Source organism: Chaetodon trifascialis, chromosome 15, assembly GCF_039877785.1.
Source record: "Chaetodon trifascialis isolate fChaTrf1 chromosome 15, fChaTrf1.hap1, whole genome shotgun sequence".
NCBI lineage: Eukaryota > Metazoa > Chordata > Actinopteri > Chaetodontiformes > Chaetodontidae > Chaetodon > Chaetodon trifascialis.
Genome location: NC_092070.1, coordinates 22,599,939 through 22,612,002, shown reverse-complemented (window position 1 = coordinate 22,612,002; position 12,064 = coordinate 22,599,939). Strand labels below are relative to the sequence as shown.

Below are 12,064 nucleotides of genomic sequence, written 5' to 3'. Positions count from 1 at the left end.
TTAGTTGATAGCGAACCATCTCCTCGTTCATCACTGAACCAGACCCACACCAGGTCTTATTCTCGCTCATTAGAAACAGGCTTCGGTCCATGATTTCACTGCAGTGATGGTTCCTCAAGAAAAATGTACAGTCATTTGTGCTCTTGCCAAACAACTGATCATTAATCTCTTGGCAATAGTGACACACTCTACAGTCACGACTAACCATGTTTGATATGGTGCATTATTTGTATCAAATGAGAGAATATTTAAGCAAAACACATACAGTATACGTCAGTCCCAATGCAGGTTAAAGGTTGACCATGTGAGGATGGTTAGGCACGTTGAGTAAATCTAGCACAGTTCACCTGTTTGGAGCGCAGTGGTTTTATTTTGAAATGCATGTCCTGAAGTTGTGTTTATTCTATTCTGGATGACTTGATGGTGGTCTGACACTGACAGAGTGCAGACCCTCATCAGTCTTCACCCCACATCACAAGTCCCCGAGCTCAAAATAGCAGCATCCTCTCTCTTTCTGTGCCTGTCGTCACACTCCTGGAGTATTAATCTATAATCACGATAAGCTTTAAATGGAAATCTGCTATGGTGTTTGTGCTTGTGCGTGGCGTCCTGGCCCTTTGAAACCTTTTGGAAAATAGACATTTTTGATGTGTATGTGGAAGCAGCGTCTTTCTCTGCTCTTCAGGCTGACTTTCGGTGCGCTGGGCCTGCAGATGCACTGAGGCCCCAAATTATGAATCTCCACACACTGATGAGCTGGATAAGTGCCACTAAAGCAGAAACAGAGCTGTCAAAACAAAAAAGGGTAAAAAAAAATTAAAAATGAAAACAAAACATGGCTGTAAAGTCTGGAGAGGAGACAAGGTGCTCTGGTTTTTACAGGCTTGGAAACTTCCAGTCTGGATTTTATTGTAGCGCAGCCAGACGTGCAAACTGCAGGGGACTCGAGTCACATGTCTTGATCTGAGGTACAAATGTGATTATTTCAGCTTAGAAAACTCCAAAAGTCTTGGAATCCGACTTTAATGGCCTGTTTTCACCTGGACTTCAGTCTTATGACTTAAAGAAAGCCAAAGAGGAAGTACTTTGCTGGCACCAGCAGCACATTCAGAGACAGAGCAGACGTTCAGGCTGGAGCTTCAGTTGTATACCTATAGGTCGCGCAGAGAGGCTCCGAGTGGCTTCCTGACACACACACTCCTCACTGTTAGTTCTGTTTGGGAAAAGCTGCCACAGGAGAGTTTCATTGACCAACCAGTCTGAGTGGTGTTTACACGTCTGTCTCTTGGTGGATCCTTCCACACTTCCCTTCTCTCAATATGTCTCCAGCACCACTTTGTCTTAATCTAAAATCCTTAATGATGTTTATTCCGGTGGATATCTGTTTAAATCATTAAAGACTGCCCTGAGCTGAACATCTAAGAAGTCATCGCTCCAATTTGTCCCACGAAAAGCCGGCGTGAGCACGTGTCCTCTGATAGAGCGCTTCAGTCTGCACATGGTGTTTGGACATCAGAGGGTACGCGGCTTCGCCGTCCGGCAGACGGGCTGAGGTGGTTGCTCTGGGTTCTGTCTCGATGGCCTTGATGAAATGAGGGCTAAAATTAAACAAGGAGCACACATGCCTTTCCATGACCCTTCGGTGTGAGAGCCAAGTAAGACAGGAATGTGCACTGAAGTGGGCAGCGAAAGACAAAGAGGCCCGAAGACAAAGACACGGGCCGGCTGCAGCATCCCACCGATGCTTGGAAGACAGAGCTACTGCACTTACAGAGCAAGAAAAGGACTTCATATGTTTGTGTCCACAGCCTGTTGAATAACTCACAGCCTGCATGCACTCTGTGACATGAGACTGTCCACATACAAGGATTCGGGGGTCTTGATTCTTGAGACATGCTTGTTTTAGGTAAGAGAGCTCAGAAGAGAGTAGAGTTGAACCTCCTGGCCAATAATTTATCAAAGTACATTCATTCAGACGACAGAGGGCTGCACTGACTGCTATTTTCAGCATTGACTCGTCTTGTTTTCTCATTGGATTCATTGTGTGATCCATAAAATGCCAGCAAACAGTCACAATTTCCTTTTAGTTTAGTTTACTGTCACAAAGAATAAACAAAAGCAGCTCATCTGAATTGAGACGCTGTCAATTAATTTCTATCAAACAAGTCACTGACTGATCGTTTCCGGTGTATTTTGATGCAGGCTCAAATCAACATTTCTGAACATTTGCACTTATTGGAAAACGGCGGTGGTGATTGCTCTCCTGCAACCATGGGGAGCATCACCAGACTTCAGTCCAGCATGCTTTTGCGTTTCAACGAGGCATGTTGGCATTTCCTTAACGAGACTGGGTGGCTGTGTATTCATGTTTCTGTGGCTTACATGACAGCTGTTGTCACCTCGCACTAGCTCCGGAAAGATAATGAGCTTAAAAATGCCCATCTCCGTCACCTTTTGCCCCTTCCCGGCCCTGTGGAACAGCACTGGATGGGAAAGTGTTCCAGCGCCCGACGTCAGGGCCTGAGTTTTATCTGCCTGGAATTCCTTCAGCTCAGGGCCGCCTTCAGCGCAGCCCTGAGACCCTCCATTCCTCTGATAAGACAGAAGCAAAACAGATACGTACTGTACTTTACACACTCGCTAACCGAGTCACACTTCAATACACACATCACACGCATGATCTCAAAGAAAGTAAGAGAACATTGGAGGAACGTGTCTATCTATGGCTGTCGTGTGAAGTTTCCATGCATTTCTCTCAAATATGGTGAAGCTCAGGATAATAAAAATAAATACCAGTCTTCATGCTTCTATAAGTGCCAATACAACATATCATATAGCACAGAAACACGGCTTGAGTCATCACAAACAGAGCAGTCACCGTAGTGGATTCGACTGTGGCTGTTTTCAATATTTCAAGCTTGAAATCTCAGTTTTAATTGCAGTGAAGGAAGCCAATCAGACCCAAGATGATTGAGCTCCGGAGAGAATGTGTTCATTAAGCGGCGTAATATAAAAATTCACGTTTTCAAACAGCGCTCGCCCATATGAGCAGTACATTAAAACCTCTTTCCCTGGCCGTGACCACGTCTCCCTGCTGGCTTCTTCTGAACATTCTTCCACCGAAAGAGACAAAATCCAGATTCCTCATTTCATGCAAACACGTACGAGGCTTCAGCGGTCTGACTTAGATGAATCAGGTGTGCAAGTACAAAAGTCCCAGCGACACAAAGAGGACATTTTGTCCTGAAAATGCACGTGTTTAACTCAGAGTGCTGAAGCCTCACATTAACTCTGGTTAAACTGTATTTCTGCACAGAATGAGACAGTGAGTCACTTTTCGGGTGATGTCTTGATGCATATACATAGACCCAGTATTTCTCAAGTGCAATGCAACATTATGACATTAGCAGTTTTCTCATAAGAATATTGGCAATGGCACTTTTTATGGTAGTTAGTATATTAATAATCTGTACAAATGTACATATACATAGTTCTTTTTTTATGTTTTATCCCTTCTATGCATCTGTGTTTGCTTTTTGTATTAATTGCTGGCTGTAAAGACTGAATTTCCCCAGTGTGGGATCAATAAAGCCTTATCTTATCTTAAGACAAACTGAGTATGCATGAGGACATGACAAATTAAATTCCTATTACTTTCCCCTGAAATATTTAACGTGTGTAATGCACTTCCTGTAAGTCTCATTTTGAGGAACGCTGAAGTGACACTGTGGGAAATTGACTTTTCGTGAACTTGAGGCCACGCGCTTGACGGTCCAGTGCAGGTGTTTATCTGCATCTCATACTATTTTTGGCCACAATTATCTCCGCCCAGATATACAGTAACACTCACAATGAGCCGTGATATTACAGGAGATGAGCCCATCTGCTCAACAGCGTGGACTGGCCGGCAGGCAGAGACAATCAGTTAGGATGAATAATGTCTGTCTGCTGCTGTCAGCCCTCTAATACCCTAAAGTCTGCTGTCAGCATATAGAAGACTCGTTTCAGGGAGATGCAAGCTGATACGCTGACATGTCATGAAAAGTAAACGTTGAACAAAACGAGAGACATCAACTCTAACAAAGAAAATGTTTTATTGTTGTTATCATGACTTCACAGCACGTAGCACTGGTCAAAACTAATGTTATATTCACATCAGAGAGTAGGTTTCAGCTCCGTCTTTGCTACAAGGTTCAGAAAATCTATCTAGGATCGACCATCAGAAATTAAGAGTGAATGCGAGAGAGGGCTGCATGCTGGGAGGACAAACAGGAGGAGGGGTTGAGTGACAGGGGTGGAAGTTGAGGGGAGAAGGTGGGAGGCACATGGGAGCACAGATTCACGGCGTGTCCTTGGCTACGAGCGCAGCGACAGCCAGCTCCGGTGTAGCACCACTCTCATTAGCGGCAGGGCCTGTCAGCGCAGCTTCAGTCAGCAGGGCTTCCACCAAAGCAGCAGGCTTGGATCACAGTGTTTAGGCTGCGACATCCATCCATCCTTTCAGCCTACTTTCCTTTTTATCCCAGCATCCTCCCTTTCAGAGTACAAAAACGAGGGTTTCTGGGGCAGGGTTGTGGGATTCTTTGTCTGCGTTGGTCACACACTATGGAAATTGGCCAGGGAATCTGGAGGAGAGGGGGTGGTGGATTAACCGAAGGCTGGAGGGCAAAGGTCGCATCGGCTTCCAAACACCTCCTCCACACCTCCAACCTGGCTCTGTCCCTATCGCCGCTGCTTGATAAGTGGGCATGCCTGGTGTGAAAAAATGATGAGGCCGTGTTCAAGAGGCAGAGGACAGCAGCAGCTGCGAGGAGCAGAGGTGGAGTGACGGAGGAAGGTTTAAACACTCATGGTCATCGTTTATTTGGGCTGATTAGACCTCCCTCTGTGACCGCGTAGGCTTCTTCAGACCCTTCTGACTGCTATTAGTTTTGCTGCACCTGTTGATGGGACAACCTCCATTTATTATTACATGACATTACTCTAAAGGTTGCCATGGTCACTGCCCGCTGAGTGGAAAGCATACAAACATTCAGCATCTGCCACTTGTGCAGTCACATGAAAAAAAAAACACAGCTTGAATGGGCTGTTATGCAAATGACTGTACAAAGAGATTAGACAGAATTCAGGAAATTCGCCATTTTGGACTCGACTGCTTGACTCTCGTGTGCCTTTAAGCTCTGTCCTGTGTTCTGTTAGTAACAGTAAATACACTGTATGTCTTCCTGATCACACTGTCTACAGATCACTGACTGCCAAGCGTGTTGTACATATCTGTTGTTTTATCTCCTGCTTTTGAAGCATAGTTTGGCCATTCAGTTAGGTTGAGGAGGTTGTAACAAGCGGAAAAAGTCAACACCTCCTGCTGGTGATCTCAGCAAGCTCCATCTAATCAGCCTGAGGTGAGACAGGAACGCACTCATTAAAAACCCCTGTGCAGGTGTGCAGGACCTTTAACACAAGAATCAACACGCAAACAGAGGCTGATGCTTCAACAAAGGAAAGAAATGCAAAGTAGCACCAGAGAAGGGTTAAAAACGTCCAAATTCACCTGTCGTTCTGCCAAAAGCTGCTCTAATACACACACGTCTCTCGCTCCCTGCCTTTCTTCCAGCTCTGACGTCAGTAAAACCCCAGCTCCCTCTTGTACTTCCCTTTCCACGTTTCACATACACATAACCACACGTCCACCTCCGCCGTGCTACATATTAGCTGAACACAACTGCTACGTTTCAAGGTCTCTTCTATGGCAGCTAATCTGAAACAATGCTAAACATCTGGCCTGTCAGTCTGAGTTAAAGTAAAACAGGTTACCAGTCATTCCCAGCAGTTTTTACTGGAACGAGCTGAAGGTCATTTCAGATGACTGACCTACATCCAAGTCAAGCTCTTGGTGGATCTGTACAGAAGATGAGCATAAAGGTTTTTGGCAGAAATGCTAATGAGGGAGTCTAGGAGCATGTAATGGTTATGTCATGGCTGCAGGGCGGTAAACATGTTAGCCTACGGATGATGACGAAAGGAGGGAGAAGTGAACTGATGTGATGATTCTGATAGGGCAGCTTTGGGGTTTGGAAACAGACAAAAAAACAAAAATTGAAATAATAGTTCCAAATCCTCAGATCGTGCCTGGAGGCAGGATGGGAGAGGAAGCTTTAGGGAAGATCTTTGTGTTCGGTTGTTGATTCCTTGATGATCTGCGAAGAAAAGAGACGGGAGTTAAAAATAGAAAAAGAAATCTCTGGGGGGGCTTTGGTGCACATGGCATCAGGTGTGCTGAGCGGCAGTAAATGTGTGTGAAAACCTGCAGAAGGGTTCAACATTGCCCTCCAGAGGGATTGGGTGCAATGTGCAGATTGGCCTGCCTCAGTGCCAGTGTGTTCAGCGTACCTCCCCGTCTCTGGTCTCCACAGTTCGAACCAGGATGCTCCTCTTCACGTGGGCCTCTGGGGTTTTAGTGTCCAGATTTGTTTCTGAAGGAAGAACAGAGGCAGAGAGAGGGGAGCATGCAGAGCAGTTTGAGAAACGGAGCTGTGTTATCCTCAGTTCAAAGGCATTTTCCTCCACCGTCAGGTACCTGAAGACACTGTGGGCTAAGTTGATACTGACCTCTAAACTGCAGGTTGGAAAAGCTCTGAACTGGAATGGTGATCCTGGAGGAGCAGAGAGGGGAAACTACCGTCTGACAACAATAAATGAAAATATTTACTATCACCATTTGTCTTCCCAGCATCTGCCTCACCTGCTCTCCTCTCCCTCCAGCAGCTTCCTGTAGGTGGCAATCTCAATATCCAGGGCCAGCTTGACGTTGAGAAGGTCCTGGTACTCCTGCAGGTGTCTCGCCATCTCCTCCTTCAGTGCCTGGATCTCCTCCTCCAAATGGCTCACTGTATCCTGGTAACCGGTAGTCTCCATGGAGAAGCGGTCCTCCATCTCCCGGAGCTGGCGTTCCAGAGACTCGTTCTCAAAGAGGAGAGGGGTTTGGGATTTAAAGTTAGCCCCAATTGAGTTTGATGGCAGGACAATGATCCTAACGTACACCCATATTTTAGCGTTTGAAACAAGCTAAAGGGTTAGCTTAATCAAATAATGTACTTACTGCTAAACATAGTGCCAGATACCATTATGCTAATGCTATGCATACATTAGCATGTTGCAGTAGAGTCCAAGTTTTATAAATTAATTTATGCTAAGCAGTTTGGTGAAAAGCAGATATGTTTGCTAGTTAGCAGCGACTGTTCTGTACAGTTAGCTGCATACTGCAACCTTCGCTGGCTGTGCTTAAACTAGCAAAACAACTAACACTTTCCCAGGGCCAAACAGTAGGTCAGTCACATGACCTCAGTCCAACTGAGCATGTGTTTCACTTGCTGATGTCTAGACTGAAAGCAAAGGGTCCCTGATACAAGTGAGAAGCGAAGCTGGCTACAGAACAAGCCTGGCAAGCATCAGCAGGGAAGATCTGCTGATGTGTGGGTGGTGGACAGGCAGTCAGTGACCGCAAACACTTGCAAAAAGAAATTTAATATTATGATTTTATCAAACTTTATGTTGTCTTTCCCTTTTACTCAATAAGTCTCAGTTATACAGTTACATTTTCCTCCACGTTTGCGGTGTTCACGCGGTGTTTTCTGTTTTCTGTCGGAAGACTTACTGTCCCACGGAGAGCCTCAAGGTCGCAGGTCACCACTTGGATCTGACGCCGGTATTCATTGGCCTCCTGTTTGGCCTGACGCAGGGCTTCTGCATTTCGATTGGCTGCGTCTGTCAGGTCAGCAAACTGTGGACAAAAGCAGACAGTCCACCAGTCTGTAAGCATGTCCTCTGCTGTATGTCCCAGTTACATCAGATGTCATGTGGACGTGTATTTCTACTTCTCAGTACTACACGCTTCACGAGTCTTCTGTCTGAGTCTTCTGACCTTGGATCGGTACCACTCCTCCGTCTCCTGCATGTTTGAAGAGGCCATGGTTTCATACTGGACCCTGATGTCTCTCAGAGCAGCAGTCAGGTCTGGTTTGGACACATCCAGGTCTACATGCACCTGCTGGGCCATGATCTGTTCCTGTAACTCACGCAGCTCCTGAGAGGGGGGAGGGAGTGGAAGAAGTGAGGACGGGTGGACGTTCAAATGAGGTGGTTAAAGGTGATTGAGCATGTTTGTTATCGCAGCTTCATTCGTACCTCATCATGAGTCTTCTTCAGGAAGTTGATCTCGTCCTGCAGGGCTTCGATCTTCCTCTCTAACTGGACACGATTTAGAGACGCCTCATCCACATCCTGCGCTCAGAACGAGGCACGAAGAGGAATGAGGGTGGACAGTCAGACATGCTGAATGTGTAGATTGTTTAGATCATGAATTCAGAGGAATATCAGAAGAATCACCTGTCTGTAGGCGTTCAAATTGTTCTCTGCATCCTGCCGGAGGCCAACCTCATCTTGGAACCTGAGTGAGTCACAAATATATAAGACTTTGCAAATGACCTCAACATCCAAATACAGGTTTTCTAAAATGTTTTTTAAGTACATTTGCTCTGTACATTTGCGACATCCAAATAATTTCCAGATTGATTCTTGTTGAACAGCATACATTCATATCATAGCATCTGTTTTCATAAGACACAACAAATAACAAAAATCCCTAAAATAATTCCGTTTTCTGCCTGCCCCTTTAAGGCGCAGCATCAGTAAAAGAGAAGCATGCATACAGTCTTTTGTCATTCAAATGAGGTTTTCCTGCATATGAAGAGTCAGACTACGGGGGCTGGAAAAGTATTTCAAGCATTTCGATCAGATTTTTCACCGTGAGCTTCGGCGCTGCTCGCCGTGCTTCAGGGGACGTCCGGGGCTCAGCTGAAAGGGCAGCTTCTGCATCATTACACATTCACTCCCATCTAACAGCCAGAGGCCTTTCCCACGGGATGGAGTCCACACACACAAACACACAAAGGGTCCATGTGCGCACGCACACCCTCACATGCAGACACACACCACCCTGTAATCCATCTGCCGTACGCGCCGAGGCATGGAGGCAGAACTGCTCAGACTTGGGGTAACATCTGTACGCCTTCACGCAGAGTTTGCTGAATGGAGTGGCTTGAGAAGCAGCAGGAATCACAAAAGTGACCTTTGACCCTTTCAGCCACGGCCATCACGATTAACTCTGCTTTCTTTCAGGGGACCAGCAGCTGTGCGGTAATCAGAGAGTCTGAAGTAGACTTTTCTACATTCAGAGTCCTTCAATCACTTACTCCTCTGACTAAATGAAATTACAGATTCAAGCCACGTGCACACCTCAAGAGAAAAAGGCTGGACGTGCCACTGCAGTGAATCAGTGCTTTGGAGTAACGAGGGACAAGAAAACATCTGCCTGGCTGTCTGCTTCCTTTGTGGAGGGCCACCATTGTGTTTGCCTCATTCCTCCGGACCCGCTCAATGGCGATGAGGGGTTCAGTCAGGATCAAGTTTGTAAAGAGGGATCCAGGAGTAAAGCTCGGGCAGAGCACAGCGGTCTGCATTCCAACGAATTAGAGGCAAACCGAATCTGCATATAAATGCGTTCGTAATTAAAAAAAGGAAAAAACTCTCAGCCGTGCAATGAAGTTGTCGCCTAAAATCTTGGCAAGCTGGATTTATTTTTCTTGCTCTGGTATCTAACTAATCCCAAAGCAACTAGTGCACATCTTCAGCATTAAAGCAAAGTTTACCCACACGTTTGTGAGCAACTTGATAATGAAAAATGCCTTCGACGGGATTTAATCCTTGTGATAGTGAAACAAAAATACTAAGAAGTTGTTGTACACTTTGCAGAAAGCAGAAAATCCCAAATACACAGAAGACGGGACGAAGCAAGAGGTAGTTTGGCCCTGTTTTTATACTTTAAATACATATTTTTACTGTCCACAAAACTGTGCAGGGACTTTTTCTACATTTTCATTTTAGCCTTTGAGCTGATTTTACTTTCCAAAGATACTTCCAATAAGAGCCAATTATGACATGAAGAGCAGTCTTTGAGGAGAATAAGGGAAGACGTAACAGGTTGCTGCTGCTGTGTGACTGTACATCTCACCAACCACCCACACGAGTCCCACCCCGCTTCCTCCTACCTCTGCTTCATGGTGGCCAGATCTGCAGCCAGGTTGTCCCTCTCTATCTCCAGCCGAGCTTTGCCAGCAGTGAGGCCGTCCACCTGCCGGCGCAGCTCTCTCAGCTCCTCCTGGTAGATGTCTCCCAGGCGGCTGGGCTCCTTCCCCTTCAGCTGGTTCAGCTCCGCCACCAGCACCTTGTTCTGCTGCTCCAGCAGGCGCACCTTCTCTATGTAGCTGGCGAAACGGTCGTTCAGGCCCATCATCTCCATCTTCTCGTTGGTGCGCGTCTCCTTGTACTGGGCCTTCATCAGGGTGTCTGCTGAGAAGTCCAGCCGGTCCCCGGGGCTCCCCAGCAGCAGGGCCGTGTTGGCCGAGCCCAAAGACAGCCTGGATATCGGGCTGGAGTGGGTGAGGTTGCGAGGGGTGCCGTGCCAGGAGAAGCGGCTGGAAGAAAGGCTCCCCATTCTGACTCCCGTGGTGCTCGAGCCCTGGGGCCCGTAACGCTTCCTGTATGAGGACTGGAATCTCTGACTCTCCATGATGGGGAATGAAGCTCGCTCAGGGCACAAGCGGGGCTTTTATAGAGGCAGGCGAACCCCCCAAGTCCAAAGCAGAGAGGCCACAGGGTGCGGCAGAGAGAAGGGAGGGTGGCAGGCAGTGAATGGGACAAAAAGGGAGAGAGAAGGGGTGGTTTACATGACACTCAAAGAGCTGTGTGCCAGGGATTGTCTGTGCTCGTCCACTCAACTACAAATGTCTCTTGGCTTTCTCCCTCTCTCCCCCTCGCCTCCCTTCTCCCCTGCCTCTGACTCACTCTCCCTTTCTCTCTCACTCTTACTTTCACCCCTTTTTGTCCTTCTCTCTTTCTTTCTGTTCCAGCTGAATGAAAAGGAATGTGTGTGACAGGGTCCAGCCACCAATTCAACCTGACCACACATGGGCTCCCACAAAAACAGGAACAGAGTTCGATGGGACAAAGGGATGGAGCCGGAGGGAGAGACCCTCACTCTCTAATCAGAGGGAGCAACAGCGGTTTGGCAGATGAAGCAGATAAATGAGACGCACAGAAAGGGTGAAATATTACATGTTTGACATATGAGCCTGCAGGATTTAGTGGAATTTGTTTTTGGGGCTGCACGGTGTGAGGAGAGAAACAGCAGCAGGACAGAAGCTCAGTGTCTCCTCTTTGGATCACAGTTTATGGCACAGTTACATAACAAGGACATAACTGTGTACGATATTCACTAAACACCTGCACACTCTGATGGGAATAATCATTTTGATTGAATAGATAATATACAGATGATTGATGTATTTCAAGGGAATAACACACCTCACAGCACAATAAAATTCTCACTTTTGCTGCAGTGATAACCAAAAACTTTTTATTTGATCAGGTATTTGCTTTTAATGTACCTTGCTGACAGATAGAAATCAGCAGTCATTATCAGAAACGTGAGAAAATGAAATCTCATAGTTGTTAAAATCAAATTATATATGACCTATAAAAGGATGAATGTGTGGCTGCTCAACACGCTGGTTTAAAACTTTTCTTTATCAATGAATCTGTGTGTGACAACAACTATGAAACTTTTTTTATCACTCTACTGTAGATAATATCAGCCGCCTACTTCTCCTAATGATTTGAACATAATTTACTCTGTTGGTTTTTTTAAGTGATCTTGGCCACATGACAAACCACATTACACATAACTGCACATCCACAGCTGGTTGACCATCATGCTGCAGGAGCACATGCACACTTGTGTTACAGCAGGGGGACACTGCAGCCCGGCTCCAGAGAGACTGTAGGACTCTGGGGTGTTCACGGGTTATTAGACGTCCTCTTGGCTGCAAAGACGGATGGTCGAGACGGGGAGGAGGGGCACGGAGGGAGGGAGGGGGTGCAGACCTAATCTGAACTCCAACACTCAAAGAGGCTGCGTTACAAAACCATTTTCACGCATCACCTTGAC

The 12,064-nt window shown here is 46.5% G+C and overlaps 1 protein-coding gene across 2 annotated transcripts; it reads right to left on the bottom strand.

The window, feature by feature from the left end:
- Positions 1-4,075: 4,075 nt before the first annotated feature.
- gfap (glial fibrillary acidic protein) lies at positions 4,076-10,846 on the bottom strand. Of its 2 annotated transcripts, XM_070981547.1 has the most exons (10): positions 10,107-10,650; positions 8,386-8,446; positions 8,185-8,280; positions 7,922-8,083; positions 7,655-7,780; positions 6,743-6,963; positions 6,610-6,653; positions 6,391-6,473; positions 6,130-6,197; positions 4,076-4,940 (listed from the first exon to the last, which is right to left on the bottom strand). In XM_070981547.1, exons 1-9 carry the CDS (start codon positions 10,625-10,627, stop codon positions 6,156-6,158), a joined length of 1,356 nt encoding a protein of 451 aa, XP_070837648.1. In that variant the 5' UTR covers positions 10,628-10,650; the 3' UTR covers positions 4,076-4,940; positions 6,130-6,155. The 2 variants fall into 2 exon arrangements, with proteins under 2 accessions (XP_070837648.1, XP_070837647.1); XM_070981546.1 differs by having other exon boundaries at positions 4,076-6,197; positions 10,107-10,846.
- Positions 10,847-12,064: the final 1,218 nt, after the last annotated feature.

Coding starts and splice junctions, on each gene's coding strand:
- gfap (XM_070981546.1), bottom strand. CDS start 10,627: ATGGAGAGTCAGAGATTCCAGTCCTCATACAGGAAGCGTTACGGGCCC. Junction 8,447..10,106: donor CTGGCCACCATGAAGCAGAG/GTAGGAGGAAGC, acceptor TGACTCACTCAG/GTTCCAAGATGAGGTTGGCC. Junction 6,654..6,742: donor CTGGAGGGAGAGGAGAGCAG/GTGAGGCAGATG, acceptor CTGCTCCTCCAG/GATCACCATTCCAGTTCAGA.